Genomic DNA, 20,413 nt, shown 5'->3' on the forward strand with positions numbered 1-20,413 from the left:
TACTAGGCCTTTGCATATTATTCAGGTTTATTCGGTTATTTTGGTTAACTGAGCCCAAGAACCGAATTAACCTTGCAAATTTCGGTTCCTAAGACTAGGAACCGATCAGGGAACCAAAGTTTCTCCTTCTCTTGGGAGGGAGAAGAGATTCTATGAACAGGTTTCTCCTCTTGGAGAGTGAAGAGATTCTATGAACAGTGCTCAACAATGACGCTATAGTGCTTGTGTCAGTAGGAGACGGAGCCAGCGGAATCCATACCAAAGGACCGAACTTGATGTTCCAGATGTTGATTTATTTTTCTATAAATAAATCTGATAAAGTTCAAAGAAGTTTGACTTAATAACAAACCTAAAGTAAACTATAATTTGGAATGAAAGGAATACTTACAAACTAATCTCACAGATGATCAAGAAATACAAACGGTGATTGATTCTTTTCTTCATTCATGGATCCCTTTTGATCACCAAAAAGTAATCCTGACTCCACTACCACACTTGCTGCACGGCACATGAAGTTTTCAGGGCTAGGCGACAATTTGACTATCATTCAGTATACAGAGTTGTCTCCATTTTCATCTGGACTAACTAAATATTAAAAGAGAAGGGTATAACGAACTTTTTTTGGAAAAAATAAACTACTCATATTACATTACAAACACTAGTCTGGTCTATATGATCACATCAAAAATGAAATGGCATTATGCCAAACACTTAACCATGTAAGGCCCTTCTAGCTCATAACCCAACTTGCGGTAGTAGTGGCGAGTACCAACCCCTGAAATGACAGCTAATTTCTTCGATCGGTGCTCCTTCCGAGCAATCCTTTCTGCTTCTTCCATTAATAGAGTTCCGTATCCCTGTGAATACACACGGACACAAAACAACGTTAAAAGCTGTAAAAGAACCTTCCTGATGACAATACAAAGAATGAACAAGGAGAAAAACAATATTGGATAACAATGACTAAATACAGTCATGTTAACTAGTGATGCCTGCCCGTCACTAGCACTAATTTGCCTCTTCAATTTTTCACTAGATTGAACACATGATACATTCATACACTGTCTACATGTAAATAAGTGAATCACCTGGTGCTGTAGTTTGTCTACATCGCGGCCATGCACAGGGACTGCAGTTCCATAGACATGAAGCTCACGAACAATTGAACACCTCCCTACAAGTTCAGGGCATGTAACATTATGGCCACATTTACGCAAGCGCAACAGACCGATCAGGATATCCTGTAAAATTCATGAAAAGTAAAATGTTAGTATATTGTTAAGCTCAAGAAGCAAACAAATTTATCCTTAGCTAGAGACCCATGGCTAATCTTCATCGACCAAAAGGAATATCAAGAAAAACAATTAAAGACAGAAAAAAAGATCTTAAACTACAGAGAACGAGAGTAGAATATAATCACATTAGAAATACAGGCAGGCATCATATTCCAGAATTCATTTCCCTATGATCAAATTGGCTGGCCAGCTATAAGTACCTGTCGTGTATCCTCATAAGAGAGGAATGTCTCCCAACCCTCATTTGCAGCATAGTCACGTCTGACAAGCTCTACTTCACCTGGCCTGATCTTGTGATGGATATCCTACATACAGATGCACAGCTAGAATAATAAAAGGGCATTCATTACAGGCCAGTGGAAGTGGTTTTACTGTATTTCATATTTACCTGAATCCCTGCCTCACGGGTTCTGACATCTCGGCATTTTAAACCCAGATCTTCCATTCGAGCCAAAGCAAGCTCACGAAGGTTACCTTTCTCAACACCAGAAGTGACAAGAGGCATAGGAATATCTCTTTGGACCCGATACACTCGTGTCCATGGTGGTACCATAGACAGAATTCTTGCCACAATATCCACCAACAGCTCAGGTGGATAATTTCTATATCTGCAGCACAGTAAAAGTTACTGAGTTAACCCTGGATTTATGAGCCCTTGTCATAAATACAGAAGTTCTTACCCCAAGATTTAAAAATAACCACAAGAACGTTGATAAGATTTAGCAAGACACTAGATTAGAGAAGTACCTGCCAGTTTTCCAGAGCTCATAAAGACCAGTTCCACGAATCACAAGTGTTGGATAAATCTTCAGACCATCAGCCCGGAATGCTGGACTTTCAAAAAATTCTCTGAAACTTTCCAAGTCTCTTTCAACTCCAACATTAGGTAAATCTGGCATCATGTGGGCAACCACCTGTCAACAGGGTGAATCAAGCCAATTAGAAAAATCATACACAAAATGAAGTCAATCAAGCAAAGATATGTGACTAAAAAATAATAACCTTAAACCCAGCATCTTTTGCCAAACAGAAGCAATCAGCGACAGCAGCCACCGTGTGTCCTCTGTTTGTGTCACGAGCAACATCCTCATATGTACTCTGAACACCAATTTCCAAGCGGGTACAACCATAAGATAGCATTTGGCGCAGATGAGGCCCCAAGCAATAATCAGGTCTCCTAGAATTCCAAGAGAGAAAAAAACATTTCATTGGTATTCAAGTTCCTAGGAAGTGGGAAAGACAACAGATTCCTTCCGAATGAAAGTAATAAGAAGCACCATCCTATTCTGCAATGATACTTACGTCTCAATCGTCATACCAATACACTTGACAGCACTATGTTCCGAATAACAAATAGCCTCCTCAACATTTGCAGAAGTGTGACCTGATAAAGCATCATGAAGATTTCTGATGAAATAATCACGATAATCAGCTGGTAAGGACATGAAAGTCCCACCCATCAAGATGAATTCGACCTGCAAAGTATATTAAAATCATCTTCAACTTCTGGTCAAAATTTAATACAGCATGTCGTGAACAGTAAGTCTCAATAAAATTGAGCCAACAGTCTTGGACTACAGACAAACCTTATCCACACTATGCCCTAGCCTCTTGAGCTGATCTATCCTGCTCCTGGCTTGCACATATGGATTATACCTAAAATATAAAGGTAGATCAAATTATCTACCAAAAATGTATCAATAAATCAGTTTAAATAATCAAAGTGTATGAACATCTGTATTGCTAAACATAATCTATGGCTACAAGAATATCCAAAGATCTCTAGTTGGCATTGGTGTACCTTCATATTTAACAAGCAACAAATAGAGAACTTTATTTTTTTTTAGGGGAAATACAGTAGGGGAGACTCCTACTGTGCATTTCACTAAAAACAAATGGAGCGAAAAGGAGTTACAGAAAAGGGAGACAAAACCTGTATAGGTGAAGATAGAAAAAAAAACATGCAACAGGCAGCCAAGAGAGAGAGATAAAGACCACAGAAGCTAGTTACATATGGGTTTAAGGATCACCATTTGTACTCTTCTGTTACAGTATTTTCAGTAAATTTCCGGTATCTAATTTAGCCAGTCTATAATGGGTTGTATGAACTCCTAAGACATGATTTGAAGCATGATCCGGCTGTCTAGCGATAGCATGTATAACTACGAATTCTTCTACGATGCTACACTGTAAGTCTGTAACACAAACAGAAAGTCACTGCACTCCTAGGTACAGAAAGGCTTAAAGCAGTTAAAGGGAGCATGGACACCGATGTAACCTTTCCCTTTCATCGTATCTCTCAAATATCAACTAGTAAATTTCTATTGCAATGTAAAATTGTAACAAAAGCAGGTCCATTTCAACGAACAACACTACAGTCCATTCAGAATTGAAGTTCAGACTAACCTAACAGAATTGAAGTTCAGACTAACCTAAACGAGGATACTACCCTCACTCACTCAAGCAATACAAGAAGGTACAGATGTAGTACTTATCAGTGGCATCAGCAGCCAGTGAGCTAAATCACCTTGCCCGAATGGCACGCATGCTGGTGGGCTCGTATCCAGTGTAGGATTGCGTGCTGTACTCGAAGTCGGAGTCGGGACCGCCGGGGCAGTAGACACAGATGTTCCCGGTGGTGGCGATGTGGGGGCAACGGTGCGGCTTCGACATGACGGCGACGACGGCGATACCCGACGCCGTGCGCACGGGCTTGGCGCGCAACCGCGGCAGCAGCGCGGCGCCGGTCGGCCTCGGGCACGGCGGCGATCATCTCCACCAGCTTGGGCGCCCGCGCCAGACCGTATCTCCGGCACGCGGCGGACTTGAGCGCGTTGAGGTCCACATCCTCCCCGCGCCGCGAGAGCTCCCCCATCGCCGAGACGATCTCGGCGATGGCCCGCACCCTGGCCTCCTCCTCCGAGAGCCCCGCAGGGAGGACCACGCCCCCGCGCCCCGGGGCCGGCTTCCGGCGGCGCGGCTGCTCTGGTGCCGCCACGGCGGCGGCGGCGGGGGCGGTTGCCATCGGGAGAGAAGGGTTTCCGCGAGGGGTTTGGGGCTCGGGTCGGGAACGATGTTGGGCTTGCTCGGTCGGGTTCGTGTTGGGCTCGGCCGGGTCCGTGTTCCGCTCAGGATAGGTTCAAAAGCTCTCGGCTCTGTACAGCCGTCAGATTATAGAATGAACGCTAACGATTAAAAACGTTGCATAGTTGTACTAGCTCGAATCTGAAAATATATTTCTCTCTTCCTCTCTCTGGAAAAAAAAAAGCAGCCTCCTCTTCTTCTATCTCCAGTCTGCTTGCAGCGGAAGCAAAGCGAGGGCGGCGAGATGGACGGCGGCGGAGAGGACGGGAAGCAGCAGCCGCACCTGGTACTGGCGCACAAGCTGTTCCTTCTGTCGCGCTCCGACGTCGACGACCTCGCCAAGGTCGACCTACGCGCTGACGTGCTCGCGGCAGTCAAATCCGATGGTATACCAGCGCCCCCTCCTTTCGTCGAGTCTGCTTCTAATTGCGGGAGGGGTTTGGATTTGATCTGTGCTGGCTTGCGGTTGGTGCAGACATGGCGGTTCTTTACGAGTCGTTGGCGGCGGACAGCGTACTGGAGATGGATGCGGCACTGCTGGCCGAGATGCGCGCCAGGATAGACGAGGAGATCCGGAAGTTCGACGAGAAGTGAGTAGATCTCGCCGCTTGTGACCTTTTCCTGCTCGATCAATAGGCTGGCTCCTGTGTCGTATGCTGCGAGTGTTGATGCATTTAGCTCTGTGACCGCACTGTTCATAATTTGCTCGGTTCAGTGATAATTTAGCCTTGAAAATCACTGGGTTTGTCAGTTATGCACTGCTAGGCGCTATTACTGTCTTTGGGTTGGATTTGATTTGCTCTAGCTGAGTAGCTGTTCCAGTTGTCTCTGAACGTTGTACTTAGTAACTCTTGCACAGGCTAAAATATAATTTATCCCTTTTTTTCTAAAAATTTGTGTTTTGGACCTTGTGATCTAACTGAATTGAGTTTGTTTAGTGTAGCCATAGCAGTTGTTCTTGTCAGAATTTTACCAATGGCTTGTGTTTCAGCATCAAGAACATGTCATTTTGTGCTTGGTAGGTTAGGGTTCATCCATCTAGATGGAAGGGGGATGATTAATTTTTGTGCTTGATTGGTAGTTTCATCCATCCATCTAGATGGAAGGGGGTGATCAATGATTGTAGATAGAGAACTCATGTTTGCACTTTGCACATGCAACCATCTATGTCATGAGGAATGGTGGATGATTGTAAATAAATAGAGATTCTTTTGTTCACAAACAAAAACAATGATATACTCTCAAGGAAGGCTGACATTTTGTTCAAGTAAAACGAAAATTGTAATCAGGGTACCTACTAAAGTTCATATCCTCTCTTTTGGTGCATCTGAAATTCTATGTAACCATTATGCTTGAGTTTCAGTATTTAGTCAGTAACTTCTCTTGGTTGATTTTTCTTATTTATCAAGGATTGCCGATGCTGAGGAGAATTTGGGTGAGAGTGAAGTGCGTGAGGCCCATCTCGCCAAATCCTTATATTTCATAAGGGTTGGGGAGAAGGTATATATCTTATGTGTTCTACATTTCTTAAGATTGTTAATGTGTGCTCCAGACATGCTTACCTTGCCCAAATAATATAAAAATTTCAGGAGAAAGCACTGGAGCAGCTTAAAGTTACTGAAGGAAAAACTGTAGCTGTTGGGCAAAAGATGGACCTTGTTTTCTACACACTACAAATTGGACTTTTCTATATGGACTTTGATCTCATCTCAAAGTCCATTGACAAAGCAAAAAAGTAAATCCAAATTCTTTTGGTTTCTCTCTTTTTCAAATTGGATTTGCATTGTGAAGCTGATACAGTCTTCTCCTGATTGAAGCTTGTTTGAGGAAGGCGGTGACTGGGAGAGGAAGAACAGATTGAAAGTATACGAAGGATTGTACTGCATGGCAACTAGAAACTTCAAGAAAGCTGCTAGTTTATTCTTGGATTCAATTTCAACTTTCACAACGTATGAGCTATTCACATATGATACGTTCATCTTCTACACAGTCCTCACGAGTGTTATCTCTCTGGATCGTGTATCTCTAAAACAAAAGGTACTCAGCTTGTCTTCTTCAAGTTCTCTTCATTGCCCATTGCCTTGGATTGGATGTATAAACAACTAGGATCTTGGCAGGTTGTAGATGCACCTGAGATCTTAGCTGTAATTGGCAAAGTACCTCACCTCTCGGAGTTTCTCAATTCCCTCTACAATTGCCAGTACAAGTCATTTTTTATTGCATTCTGTAAGTCACAGAATCATTAAATTTTCCTTCTTTCATTTACTTATGATAAAAAATGCTCATGGATTATTATGGCGGGTCTAATCTTTGGGTTTCTCATCAGTGGATCATTTTTTTTTTCAGCTGGCTTGACTGAACCGATCAAATTAGACCGTTACTTGCAGCCTCATTTTCGCTACTACATGCGTGAAGTGCGCACTGTTGTCTACTCACAATTTCTGGAATCGTACAAGAGTGTGACAATGGAAGCCATGGCTGCTGCATTTGGTGTCACAGTTGACTTTATAGACCAGTAAGTGCAGTGTCAGCCATGCTCATATCCAAGTTTTAAATGTTACTCACAAGCTTAACTTTTATTACCTATTTCTGTCACTCCAATACAGGGAATTGTCACGCTTCATTGCTGCTGGGAAGCTCCACTGCAAGATAGACAAAGTTGCTGGCGTCTTGGAAACGAACCGACCTGATGCCAGGAATGCTTTCTACCAGGCAACCATCAAGCAAGGAGACTTCCTGCTGAACCGCATCCAGAAGCTATCACGAGTTATTGACCTGTAGGCGAGAGCCCTTCATGCAAGAGCTCCCGGTGCAGTGCATGACTGGAATGTATTATTTGCCTTGCCTCCTGGAGTGTACGAGCAGTGCTTGACTTTCAACCGGTGTCAATTGAAGAAGCTAGGGATATTTGTGTTCTGAGAAATTGTGTTTTTTAACTACCCTATCTACATGGGCCCCTACAAAAAAAAATCACGGGCATTGCTTGTAGAAGTTTCTTCATTGATGAATTCATCCCTTGTTTTGTCGCTAACTTATTGTTTTGATACTAAGGGAGTGTTTGGTTACTACAGGGAAATTTTAGTCCATGTCTCATCGGATATTTGGACACATGTATGAAGTATTAAATATAGACGAAAAAAAATAACTAATTACATAGATTGTGGCTAATTTGCGAGACGAATTTTTTAAGCCTAATTAGTCTATGATTTGACAATGTTGTGCTACAGTAAATATATGCTAATAACGGATTAATTAGGCTTAATAAATTTGTCTCGTAAATTAGTCTCCATCTATGTAATTAGTTTTATAATTAACTCATATTTAGTTTTCCTAAATAGCATCCGAACGTCCGATGTGACATGGACTAAAATTTAGTCCATGGAACCAAACACCCCCTAAGCCTTTGCTGGCAGAAGTGACTGGATCTATCAGACGATTTTCACAACAAACCATTATTACGTAAGCATCAGTTAGTAGACAATCAGAATCACTTGTGTTCTGTTACATCAAGCAACGATCGTCTAGAACGACGCTGTTCTGTTTCAGCCGAAGGAATAGAAAAGCAGATCGCTGTTCTGTTTCAGCCGAAGGAACAGAAAAGCAGACCGCGAGAAAACCGTGCAGTGCTCCAGACTCCGGAATAGACGAATAGTACAAAGGAATCAAAAGTGGACGGAAAGTCATGACCCAAACTCCTAATTTATCGCGTATCTATACCCAGGTATCCGAGCCAAATGATTAATGAGCGTCATGTCGCCTCAGCCGATGGTTAAAGACGCCACTGCGGCCTCGTCCGACCCCTAGGGGCCGGGCCACGCCTCGTCCTCGCCTCGTCCAACCTCAAGGCGTGGGCTCCGACTCGTCCGGTCCTACGGGGAGGGCTTCGCCTCGTCCGACCCCCGAGGGTCAGATTTCGTCTCGCCCGGCCCCCAGAGCGAGATTTCCGCCTCACCCGTTTCCAGGGGGTCGGATTCGCTACCAGACAAAGACAGTGGCCTCAGGGTGGGACCCGAACCGTTTCAACCACTACGGCATGGAGGCGCACGCCCGAGAGCACATCTTGGGCGCGTCCTGATGCGACTGGCGGTCGCATCGGGGCATGCTGGGAGACTCACTTCATCCATCGCGTCAACAGGCCAGCACTATGCTGCCAACTCCCTGCCGAACCACCGTCCAACGCCAGTCGACCAGCGTCGGTTGACTAGCACTGTACCGCCAGCCCCCCGTATGGCCTCTGCTAGGAGACCCTTTGACCATTTCGTCCGCTCGGATGGGATGGAAGACGAGAACGACGCATGACGCCCACACGTATACTACAGCGGCCAACAGGACTCCGGTGCGACACCGTTGCCACCACGATCTATAGGGTCAGCGGGACCCACACGAAGAGAAGGACGGCACACCTTCGGAAGCCTTATTTCTTTTTCTTTTTTCTTCTTCCCTTCCATTGTAACCCCTGCTTTTCCTTTGCCTATAAAAGAGAAAGCAGGGCGTCCCACTAAGGGGCATCGGTTCACCGCACCGTAAGAGATCAATCGACCGATAGATCGAGCAGTAGAAGCATCGAGCAATTTAACCACTGAGACTTGGGAGCTCCTCCCTCTCTCGCCAGTTTGTAATCCCTATTACAAACTTTCAGTGCTAATAACACGAGCAGCAGCAATAAACTGGACGTAGGGACATTCTGCCCGAACCAATATAAACCTCGTGTCCTTTTAGCAGACCATCCGAGCCAGACGCGCAATATACAAATTTACCCGTTGATGTTTACTCGAAACACCGACACAATTCCTAGCATCATTGTATTACACCACAAACAAGAACACAACGCCCACTGCCATTTCGGTATATAAACCACACAAGCTGCGTATCTGCAATCAAAATCGACGTTGTTTATTGGACTATATGGTAATTCTGATTAATGTCACTACACATGCCAAATCTCTCAAATTCTTCTGTATGTGTACATTTTGAACATACAGTTCTGACAAAACCAAACACATCCTACCCACCTACAACAGGGGCAAACCAACGCAAAAAAATTCCCAAAGCTAAAATCACAACCCAGGTTCCAGGAGATCTCGCACAAGAGTCAAGGAGTTACACGGCTGCGGCTGATATGGTGGGCCATTCTAGCAAGCAGTTTGACTGGGTTTGCCATTGGGTGCACCTAAGGGATTGTTTTCGCCAGGTTTTGAGGTGGCCATTTCCTCCAAGCGCTTCCATAGGGCTTCTCGCTTCGAATCAGATTCCTCCTGCTTGACCTCCTCATCATTGAACCTCTGAACGCACTCCCCGAAAAATGCAGAATCATGATCAGAGAAGATCTTGCGTACGTTCAATGTCAGGCTACGGACAGCTTGGTTCCAGTGATCTCTGGAGTTTCTCTCGAGTGCTGGATAAATGATAGGTAATAGCACCTTGTAGTTTTGCTTAATTAGGTTTTCAATATGGTCGTTGTTCCAGAGAAACAGAGCCCGCTCTGCTACCTATGAACAGAAAAGGAGAAAAACATAAGTTATAAATGCTGAGTGTACTAAAAAAACTGCATCAACCTAATGCTGAGCATTTCACCTGGGCAGCCAGCTAAAGCAGTGTTCATATTCTATTATCAAGAGGCTACAAACTGCTCAAGTGAACATATATGACTAAACAAAACCACCAGATACCATCAGCGATGAAAAAACTACATTCCATTTTACAAAATCAGTAGGATCAGCAGCACAAATACACAGTTATTAACTAGAATGATTAGCTAACAAGAGGGTAGCAAATAATCATGCTTCGAATATGTAAGGTCATGTCTAAAACCTGTTCTAAGACGACCAGAAAAAGGAAAGACAGTCAGGAATACATGAAGAGAATTCTACACATAGCAAGGACAGGAGCGATAGTAAAAAAAACACAGGTTTGAGAGTCAGAGATAGATGAAGAGGTGTCACTGATAGGCAGAGGTACAAGCAAATGCAAGAATATACAGACTTTAACAGACAGAAATTGATAAACAGGTTACATTCCAATAGAGCAGTTCACTAATAAAACTACAAGAATCCCATACATGAAAACAGAAGGAAGAATGGGTTTGCACCACAATTCATAATATGGGAAATTATAATGGCTTTTGCTTGCTATCCAATTTGGGCACCATGAATACCACTTTTTGATACATGACATTCCTGATGACAACTTCTACTGTGACTTCTGTTTCAGTAGATACAAAACGCAAATTTTGTACGCCACTAATCCAATTACTGAGAAAGAAGGCATATGAAGGTATAAAATCTCTTATGCAGCAGATCAGTTTCTAAGTATTGAATTAAATGTAATTACAACATAAAGGTGAAATGGCTTAGAACCAATGATTTATTTACTATTCTTATCACAGATAGCATATATATGAAACAACTGAAAATACATGTACATAAATTATACAATACCCAGTAGTCCGGAGACAAGGTATCTTAACAGAAAAACAGGAGACACTATGAGCATGTACATAAATTATACATAAAAAGACACCCAGTGGTCCACATAGAAGGTATCTTAACAGCAAAGCAGGAGAGACCATGTGTTGCTATATGACATTCCTGATGACAGATTCTACAGAAATGTTATACAGAAGTATATTAAACCAAAAAAAGTTTGTTAAATCCCCAATGGCCCAATCTGATTGCTACAAAAGAGGGACATAAAGATTTAGGTACCATGCAACAGATCAATTTCGAGATAACTTTAGTCTTTAAGGTACAAGAAAAAGAAAAGGAAAGGAAAAAATAGTATGCACCCAAAAGACTCCAACTCTAAGATAAAAAAATTGATATGCTATTTTGTAATTATGACTTTAAAAGAATGAACTAGCACCAAACCTTTATTTTTGTTATTAATCATATATTAGTTTATATCAAAACAACTAAAAAGTCCATGCGCAGAAATTTACATGAAAAGACACACCATGGCATGTATCTGAAAAGCCAAATCTTTATACGGCGTGCGTGCGTCGCAACGACAATGAGTGCTCGGACACGTGTCGACACCCAACTGGATGAACGTCATCTTCTTCCTCGCATTCGGGACCTCCATACCCGACGACCTTAGAAGGGGGAGGACCCCCCGGGCAGCAGCCAGACCGGCGGTGGTGGCGAGTGAGGTGGCGGGGGCACCGCCAAGCAAGCGGCGGGAGACAGCTGGATGGCCGGAGCTGGCTGTGGGGGGAGGTGCTCAAGCTCTTCTCCTCCGGTTGGGGTTAGGTGTGGGCGGGGTGGAGTGGCGGGGGTGGGCAGTGCGTGGCACAGCCAGCAGAGGGGGAGCCCCTGGCCAGGGCGGTGGTGGAAGCCAGGGGCGGGAGCGGGCTGGTGCGGTTGAACGAAGAACAGTGGGAGAAAAAGATCGTTACCAATGCCCTCGCACTGATTAAGGGTGTTGGCTGAAAAGGGAAGCCTAGAGAGTGGAGACACTACCGATATTTTCCCATATATGTTGGGAGAAGAATTTTAGCTAATTAAATATGTGAAAGCAATCAATGCAGACATGCAGGCGACAAATTGTGAAATCATAGAGCTAAAGTGGTAAGAGCACGTGTCATGAACTAGAAGAACCAACAAAGAAATTTGGTAGAAATTGATGACAAACTTAAGTATAGGCGCAGTAAGATTTTGACCTGGAAATGAGAGCTGTTCATGCTACGGCCAATCTGACGGAAGAGTGGAAACATGCATCTTTGGAACTCTGCAAGCTGTGTTGCCTCTAAAACCTCTTCTAACTCACCCAACAACATCACCTCCTTTGAACTGTTTGTCACAGGCCAATATTTAAGTAAGCCCCTAATAACTGTGTCAGCAAGTTTGCAGTCCTTCTCAACAAACTGTGTGATGCAATACGATAGCTGCTGATGGTACATAGATACACATTTTGGCTTGTGAAGAGGGATCAATGCACGAACAAGGAACAATTTGTGCTCTTCCTTAAGCGGAAGGGCAAACCCATTGATAATACTGCCCAGGATCTCCAACAACTCTGCAACACCATTATGTTTCTCTGTTTCGAATATAAACCTGTAGAATATGTTGTTAATTGCTTTCCTGATGAATGGTCGATGAACCATGAATTTACCATATATTCGATGAAGTATCGTCTTTAGATAGTCCCTTTCCCTGGGGTCCTCCGAGTCAAAAAGGTCTAGCAGCCTAAGAATGAAGGAATGATCAATATATCTCTTGGCCAGCTTCGCATCTGTCTCCTGTGATGCTACAAATCTCAAGAAAACCTCATACACGATCTGCAGGTGCGACCATGCAGGATCCATGAGAGGCTCGTCCTCCTCCAGATCAACCCCTTCAATGGCCTTGTTCTCACGAGGGGTGGGACTGGAGCTCCGGAACAAATTAATAGACACCATCTTTGTGATCTCCAGCATGACAACCTCTGAGAACTTGCCATTCGCCAAAGTGACGTAATCAACAAGCTCCATAAGTGTCTGGCGCTTCACCTCCTTCTCCTTGAGGTTCTTTGTTGGATCCGCGAAGTCATACACAGCGCAGCATAGGTTCACCTTCTTGACAAACAAATTCTGCTTCTCTGACGCCGGCACGTCCTTGAATGCCGGCAACGGCTCATTGGAGTGATACACCACAGCCCCATTCATCACTGGGTTAGGAGTTACACCAGATGGAACTGGATAATCTCCATTTCCAGCCCTCTTGTTCCCTGGGTCCATGCTCCTCGCTACACTGTAGGAATTAGACGGCTCAGTTCCATTCCCAGCAGCAGCACCTTCCCGGCTATCCCCAGCCTTCCCCGGCTTCCTCGGCAGCCTGCCAAGGATCTGCTTAATCATCTTCCACCAGAACCAACCAACCAAAACCCTAGCAATACAAATCGGCCACGGAAGCGAAGAGGGGATCTACACAGACCTTCGGCTCGTGTGCTGAACCAGCAACCCCCAAGATCTCACAAGACCCAAGCCGACGAATCCACCAGCCGGCCAAGAAACCACAGCCCTAGCTCCGATCCCCCGGCGGAAGCGGAACCAACCAATCAAGCCGCCCAGATCATTTGAACCAATACGAATCAGACCTGGTGAGGAAGCCACTCCACCGCCCGGGCCTGAACGGATCAGGCCACGCCTCCATGGCCGGAAAAATCCAGTCTTTGTCCCGCTGCGGAGCCGCCGCCGGCCGGCCGGCCAAATCTTGGATCCGAGAACCGCAGAGCGACAGGGCACAATCGGATGTGAGAGGATGATGGGGGGTTGAGGGCGAGGTGGGGAAGGAGGGGAGGAACCTTTTTCTTGGGCTGACAAGCTCCCTCTCTCTCTCCTTTTTGGTTTTCTGGATTTGAGAGGCCTGGAGGTCCCCAAAAGTAGCAAAGGGAGATGGAGCAGGAGTAAAAGCTCGCGCAAGCGCTGCTGCGAGGGCGAGGCTGCTGCGACTCGCGAGGAGAGCGAGACTGCGAGATGCAATGGAAGGGACGGCAGCCGGATTGTGATGTGTATATTCACAGTAAAGAAACTGTTCTGGGGTGAGCTGCACTGCTCCAACACAGCTGCTGCTGTCCCTTTTGTTTAGCCGGGTTCTGGACAGAGGAGAAAACCTTTCATGGATGCTAGTGCTGGCGGCTGGCCTGTGGCCTTGACTACTCTAGCGCTCTTTCCTCTGTCACTTCACCTCCATTTCTGAGCACTATCTCAATGGGTCTGTCCTCCTGATTTGATGTTTTAGGCTATGAGCGTGTTTAGGTCCCACCCTAAAATATAAAAAAAAAATGATACAGTATTTATCACATCGAATCTTGCGATACATGTATGGAGCATTAAATATAGACGAAAAAAACTAATTGCACAGTTTGGTTGGAAATTGCGAGACGAACGTTTTAGGCCTAATTAGTCCACGGTTGAACACTATTTGCCAAATAAAAACGAAAGTGCTACACTAGCCCAAATTCCAAAATTTGGACAGCTAAATACGCTCTGGGTGTTTGGCACAGCTCCGGGTTTCGGATCGCCCGCGAAATCACTGTAGGAGTAGTGTAGCACAGCCATTTTAGATTTGGAGGCAAAAAAAAAAAAAAACCGAGAAGGGAGCCATGATTTCGAGCTTCTTCAGCTCCGTGCTACGAGGCGTTTTGGATTTCGAGGCAGAAAATAAATTGAGAAGAGGAGTAGCAGTACTGTAGCACGGAGCTATTTTGGATTTGGAGGCAGAAAATGAACTGAGAAGAGGAGGAGCCAGTGGAGCCACGATTTCGAGCTTCTCCGGCTCCGTGCTACGAGCCGTTTTGGATTTCGAGGTAGAAAATGAACTGAGAAGAGGAGGAGCCGGTGGAGCCACGATTTCGAGCTTCTCCGGCTCCGTGCTACGAGCCATTTTGGATTTCGAGGCAGAAAATGAACTGAGAAGAGGAGGAGCCGGTGGAGCCACGATTTCGAGCTTCTCCGGCTCCGCCCGCGTTTGACCGACAGCCTTGTCCGACCGGGGGCCACTCGGTCGGCTGCAGCGGCGACAAGAGGCTGTGCCGGTTGGCCCTCCTCTGTCCAGCGTCATCCGAGGCAGGCGATGACTCCGAATGGCGAACAAGTTCATGGCGGCAGGGAATATTCCTCGAATATGTAGTAGTTGTAGGGGCATTCTTGTCCCACGGAAAGCCTATGGACGTGTATAAATAGCCTCCGTCTGGGATTGTAAAGGAGGAGGATACAATATCAATAAAATCATCCGTCTTGTTTCGCTTGTGCTTTTCATCTCATCCGGATCCACTTCAAAGTCTGTTTGCGCGGCGAACGTCTGTTCGAAGGCTTGGGCCTCGAACAACAAAAAGCAATGCTGCTATGCACCGCGCTCCTGGTGCAAGTTCATAGGATAGCTACTGATCCATTGAATAAACAAGGATATTGTAACGACTACGACGATATGTTTATGCTAGTAGGGATGCTCGCCAAAGGACTGTCGGTGACGAAGTGCACTAGCTGTCGCAGTTCTTTTTAGGTAAAGCTATCTCGCGCTTGAGTGTTTCTCTCTCAAATTCGACTCCTCTCTAAGTCATTCTTGTCCATCTCCGGCCTCTTCTTTTCTTCTTTTCTAACTCCGGCGGGTTTAGAAGGGGGGAGGAGGAGGCAAGGCGGCCAGACGATTGGGACGGCGGCAAGCGGCGTTAGGGTTCCAATGACGGCGGTGCGGAGGTGGCCGGGCTAGGTCGGGGCAGGGGCACCCATGTCCATGGCAGCGGAGGGAGGAGGGGAAGAAAGAGGCCCTCCGCAGGCACAGTAGGGGCTCGTCGGAGCTCCGTAGCGAGACCCTACTGTGCCACAACGGGACGATGGGCGTTGGGCGGCGGCGGCGCGTCAACAAGAGGAAGAAGACGGTGAAGAAAAAAAATCAAGTGTTCCAACACCCAAGCGTGGCATAGACAAACTCTTCTTCTTCTTTTTTTCTTCCAGCTGGCAGTGCAGTTACTACTACCGACGTTGCATACCTTGTGTGATGCTCCAAGGAAATGAACCTTACCCTGTGTGTCTTGCTTCATCGCTTCGAGCTATCTTATTGCCGTCAAGGTGAAGCAAGAGTCGTCGCAGGTGGTTGCTATGGCGTTAGCGACCTTTCTCCACCCAAGGATAAATAGTTTGATCTTCTACAAACAGTTATATCCAAAACAGCTATAGTGGCGACTGGCGACCAATTATATCTGACGATTTGAGGGGACCGAGAAATCTCGCCGCCGCCGCGAGGAGCTATTGTGCGAGATCAGCCGGCACGTGACACCATAGTCCGGAGAGCTGATGGGCACCAGCAAAATGCACCGAGGCCTAGCACTAGCAGCAGCTACCAAATCACGCAGCCCGCCAAACCCAGCACATTCCCCTCCCACTACCAATACCAATACATGCACCATTCTCCATACTCCAGCGGCCGCAACGGCGCGCACAAGAAAGCTCTGGGCTCTGGAAAGCGGCGAGGCCGAGCAAAGTGTACACCGTGCAAGCTACTCCACCGTCTGATGGGTGATGGCGTCGCGTGGCTAATGGAAAAGCAAGCGAGGGCGCGGGCGGCAGGCCGCAACGTGCGGGCCGCGTGCCAACGTGCGGGGGAGCGAGCGCGTGTCTGCCAGCGCCAAGCCTGGCAACCCGTCGCCTCCCCTGTCTGTCTGACCCACGCCTGGCGGCCGTGGCTGGCCCCGTGGCCCGTGGGGCTCTCTGCAGTGCACTGGCGCCAGCCCTGGCCTGCCGCAGCTGCCGCTGGAGTGCTAGCATGCTAGGGGATAAACAACGGCAGCGATGCCGGTGCCGGTCGCCGAGGCGTGGACCACGCCGACGCCTGCCTTGCCTTCAGAGCAGGCGACCGGATCGGTCGGGGAGGCAGTGATGGTGGTGATAATAGATGCCAAGGGACAGGGCAAGGGCGGCAGCCGTGCGACGGCGTGACGCGCGAGAGGTTCTTCGTGACGTGCCTAACCAGCTGGCAGATCAAACGCGACGTGGACATCGCCCTTGCCCATATGTGTGACGGCCGCCGCTGCAGAGCCATTGGTACATCTAATGGGCATCGTCCATTCGTCGTCCTGCCCACCTCCTGCTTTGTGTTCTTATATACTCCATAAAACACGCTCGCAAAAGAGCATGCATGGGCATGGTCGGTTCTGATTTTGGTGTTTGGTTCGGTGTATTTGGCCAGGCTCCTGATCTATATAGTTTTTTTTTGTCAAAAAAGCGTGGTCGGCCCAGTCTTCATTCATTCATCCATGTTTTAAATCCTTCTCACCGACAAATGGTTCATGATGATTGTTGATTAATGAGTTTGTAAAAAGAGAGTTACAATTGAATCTGGTGGGACAACACACAATTCCTCGTATATTATACATCTTATGGCGTCGAATATGCATACATGATAAAAAAAAAGTATGATAACTTCAAAGTGAATTTCTCTCAAAAAAAACTTCAAAGTGAACCGTTGCCTCTCTCCACCCAGGCTGCTATGGATCAATCGTTGGTTTGTGTATCTTGATCTCTTGATTCCATCGAGTGAATTATTGGATCGGGTATGGTTCCGACCATGGTTTCTTATAGCTTTATATACGCAGCACATGCCACATGATCAAGGAGATGGAGATGTTTCCATCAGTTTCGTAAAGTTGAATAGTTTATATTGTTAATTGTAGTCTTCTTTGTCTTCTAAGTGCATTGCTACAAATGCAATTTAATGTTTGAGCTTAGTGATTTGATGGATTTCTTGTGATGATGTGGATCGCTGTGGTTGAGCACCCGAGGTGCGGAGCTCTCCACCACAGGGATCGCTCCACCGCAGTTCGGTCACTGGTGCTGCATGGTAGGGTGCCCACCTCCCTGTTGAAACTGCGCAGATGGGTCCGCGGTCACCAAAGAATCTTGCGCGCGTGAGGTTCCTGCCTGTTCCGAGTTCGGTGGGCCCCTTCTTTAAGATTGAAGTCAAGGGGACGTCTCCCCCCCACCCCCCCCACCCACCCCCCGATCAAGTCTTTTTTTAGTATTGCACCACTACAACTGGTGGTGTTTTGTCGCCTTGCCATCTCCTTTCTCTGTTCGGCTAGTATTAAAGCCGGCTGAAGCTATTTTTGTGAGAGAGAAAAATACCGTAGATTCTAGCTGATAAGTTCAAACGAACGGGCCACATGACATTCCTCTAGCATGGAGTGATAAAAAGGGCCAAAGGAATCTATTGATAAGTGAAATGGTCGTTTTTTTCGCTACAAGTAACATACTCCATCTGTCCCAAAATAAAAGTCGTTCTCACTTTCCGAGAAGTTAATTTTTTTAACTTTGACTAATTATATATAAAGAAATATTAATATTCATAATACATATTTAGTATCATTGGATAGATCGTTGAATATACTTTTATAATAAACTTATTTGGAGATATAAACGTTACACGTATTTTCTACAAACCTAATCAAAGTTGAGAAAGTTTGACCAGCACGCATCCCATAACGTCTTTCTTTTTGGGACAGAGGGAGTAAGTGATATTGCATCGGCTAATACCAACTGTGAGAAGGTACTTTTTCTATGTAATTCTTATCAAATTGTTGCCGAGTTTTTTTTTTTTTTTTGAATTGGAGGTAACCCTATTTCCATTATCGCTAACGGAAATACAGCGTTTTGGAGACAGTTTAGAAAGAGAGCAGACACAGTATCTAAGACAGACTTACAATCACCGACGCAAAGCTACCAAGTTCCAGCCAAACACAACTAGCACCTGCATAAAAGACGCTGCAAAAGCCACCTAGGCATAACAGTATGCTGCCCAAAAAACAAGCTATCTACGCAAATTGCTTCCTCCCAGCAACTTGGCCAGATTTCATGAAAGCTTGAGTAGAAGAGCTTCTCATTCCTTCTTGTCGCCACTGTCATCATTCTTCAATAGCTGTTGTCCATCCCTGCTCCTCTTCTTGCCCAGCAGAGACGCAGCGATCTTTAGCATTGTAGTTACTCCAGCTTCCAAAGCCTCCTTGTCGATTTCCTTGAATAAGCCTGCCCAGTAATTCATCAGGGCACATGCATGACAAATGATAGCAATAGATTCAAAAGAGGTTTTCCTTCAAAACAAACTTTGCTGCGAGCTTTCCAAATAGCCCAACATACAGCCGCAATCCCAACAGTATGAAACTGTTTTCCTACAGGCAACCATTTATCACACCAATTCCAGCACTGATCAAACGATCTGGGGACATTAGTTGCACCAAAGCATTTTGCCATAATTGCCCACACAGCCTTAGTTGTGCTGCATTGGAAGAATAAGTGAGACAGATTTATTATGAGTACAAAAGTAGCAAGTTGGATCTCCTTGCCACTTCCTTTTGACCATACTATCTTTTTTCAAAATCGCATTATTTAGCATAAGCCACAAAAAAATCTTGATTTTACTCGGCACCTTACTTTTCCAGATTCTCTTATTGTATAAACTAGAATCATTAACAGTCATGGCATCATATGTAGATTTAACACTAAATCGACCATTCTTACCAAATTTCCATGTGACTTTATCTTTACCATCTGATTTATTAATGAGATTCAAGTCAGACAAAATTTTCAACCAGTCATCCTGCAAATAGATAACTAGTCATCTAGTGAAAGAAACCAACTGAATGTCACATTTTACTTGTTGTACAGATATGTTTTGTTTTTCACAAAGTTTAAATAAATCAGGAAACAGGACATTCAGAGGTTTATCATACGACCAACTGTCTTTCCAGAACAGAGTATTACTGCCATCACTAATCACCATTTTCCTTCCTTGTAAATACACATCTTTGACTTTTAGAAGATCAGCCCAGATAGCTGAGTCATTTTGTTTGTGTTTCACAGAACAAATTGAGTTGTTTTTAAGATATTTGAATCTAATGATCTGCTGCCATAGTCCATCTTCTGTATCTAGTTTCCACCACCATTTACAAAGCAAACTGATATTCATTTTCTTGATGTCCTTAACACCAAGACCTCCCTTCCTCTTGCTTTTACATATCCTGGGCCACTTAATAAGGTGGTTCTTTCGTTTTGTTCCCCCACCTTGTCAGAAAAAAAACCTTCTAAGACTATCTCCAATAAGAAGACCTAAACCCAAAAATAGGTAGCAAGAGACCTAAAATCAGTCTTCAACATAGTACCTATACGGGAGACCTATTTTGGGTTACCTAAGAGGCACAACCCAAATATGACTATCCTCTCTCCTGGAAACTCATTTGCAGATATGATTCTCTTTTGGGTCTTGTTGTTGGAGAAGATGCCGAATATGTATTGAACCTTTTGTCTGTAGCGCTACCCAAAGGACGAATATGTCTTGTATTTTAGGTGTTGTTATTGGAGATAGCCTAAGTTTATCCAACTTATTGAGTACTGTTTTCGGGAGCAAGTAAGAGAGTGTTCGGCTGGCTATAAAGCTGCTGGTGCTGGCTGATTTTTTTAGAGAGAAAAATATTGTACTATAATTTATAAGCCAGCGAATAAGCTGGCTGATAAGATCAGCCGAACACTCCTTAAATGGACATGCGGTGGATGGGAGCATTATTAAGGC

The 20,413-nt window shown here is 45.3% G+C and overlaps 2 protein-coding genes and 1 pseudogene across 2 annotated transcripts; 1 reads left to right on the plus strand and 2 right to left on the minus strand.

Annotated features, from left to right (window-relative positions):
• Nucleotides 1–415: 415 nt before the first annotated feature.
• Nucleotides 416–4,383, minus strand: LOC136497030 (elongator complex protein 3-like; annotated as a pseudogene).
• Nucleotides 4,384–4,550: 167 nt separating this feature from the next.
• LOC136497031 (26S proteasome non-ATPase regulatory subunit 6-like) lies at nucleotides 4,551–7,455 on the plus strand. The gene is made up of 8 exons (XM_066492820.1): nucleotides 4,551–4,765; nucleotides 4,855–4,969; nucleotides 5,789–5,879; nucleotides 5,969–6,114; nucleotides 6,197–6,416; nucleotides 6,497–6,605; nucleotides 6,726–6,894; nucleotides 6,986–7,455. Exons 1-8 carry the CDS (start codon nucleotides 4,624–4,626, stop codon nucleotides 7,158–7,160), a joined length of 1,167 nt encoding a protein of 388 aa, XP_066348917.1. The 5' UTR covers nucleotides 4,551–4,623; the 3' UTR covers nucleotides 7,161–7,455.
• Nucleotides 7,456–9,227: 1,772 nt separating this feature from the next.
• Nucleotides 9,228–13,933, minus strand: LOC136496341 (serine/threonine protein phosphatase 2A 57 kDa regulatory subunit B' theta isoform-like). Its single transcript, XM_066491995.1, has 2 exons — nucleotides 12,037–13,933; nucleotides 9,228–9,868 (listed from the first exon to the last, which is right to left on the minus strand). The coding sequence occupies exons 1-2, from the start codon at nucleotides 13,210–13,212 to the stop codon at nucleotides 9,512–9,514; spliced, it is 1,533 nt and encodes a 510-aa protein (XP_066348092.1). The 5' UTR covers nucleotides 13,213–13,933; the 3' UTR covers nucleotides 9,228–9,511.
• Nucleotides 13,934–20,413: the final 6,480 nt, after the last annotated feature.

The sequence above is a fragment of the Miscanthus floridulus genome, chromosome 12 (assembly GCF_019320115.1).
Source record: "Miscanthus floridulus cultivar M001 chromosome 12, ASM1932011v1, whole genome shotgun sequence".
NCBI lineage: Eukaryota > Viridiplantae > Streptophyta > Magnoliopsida > Poales > Poaceae > Miscanthus > Miscanthus floridulus.

Bases quoted from the DNA above. Each gene is read 5' to 3' on its own strand.
- LOC136497031 (XM_066492820.1), top strand. From the start codon at position 4,624: ATGGACGGCGGCGGAGAGGACGGGAAGCAGCAGCCGCACCTGGTACTG. The intron at 4,766-4,854 runs GTATACCAGCGC...CGGTTGGTGCAG, and splicing joins CGCGGCAGTCAAATCCGATG to ACATGGCGGTTCTTTACGAG. The intron at 6,606-6,725 runs GTAAGTCACAGA...TTTTTTTTTCAG, and splicing joins GTCATTTTTTATTGCATTCT to CTGGCTTGACTGAACCGATC.
- LOC136496341 (XM_066491995.1), bottom strand. From the start codon at position 13,212: ATGATTAAGCAGATCCTTGGCAGGCTGCCGAGGAAGCCGGGGAAGGCT. The intron at 9,869-12,036 runs GTCAAAATCTTA...TTCTGTTCATAG, and splicing joins TGAACAGCTCTCATTTCCAG to GTAGCAGAGCGGGCTCTGTT.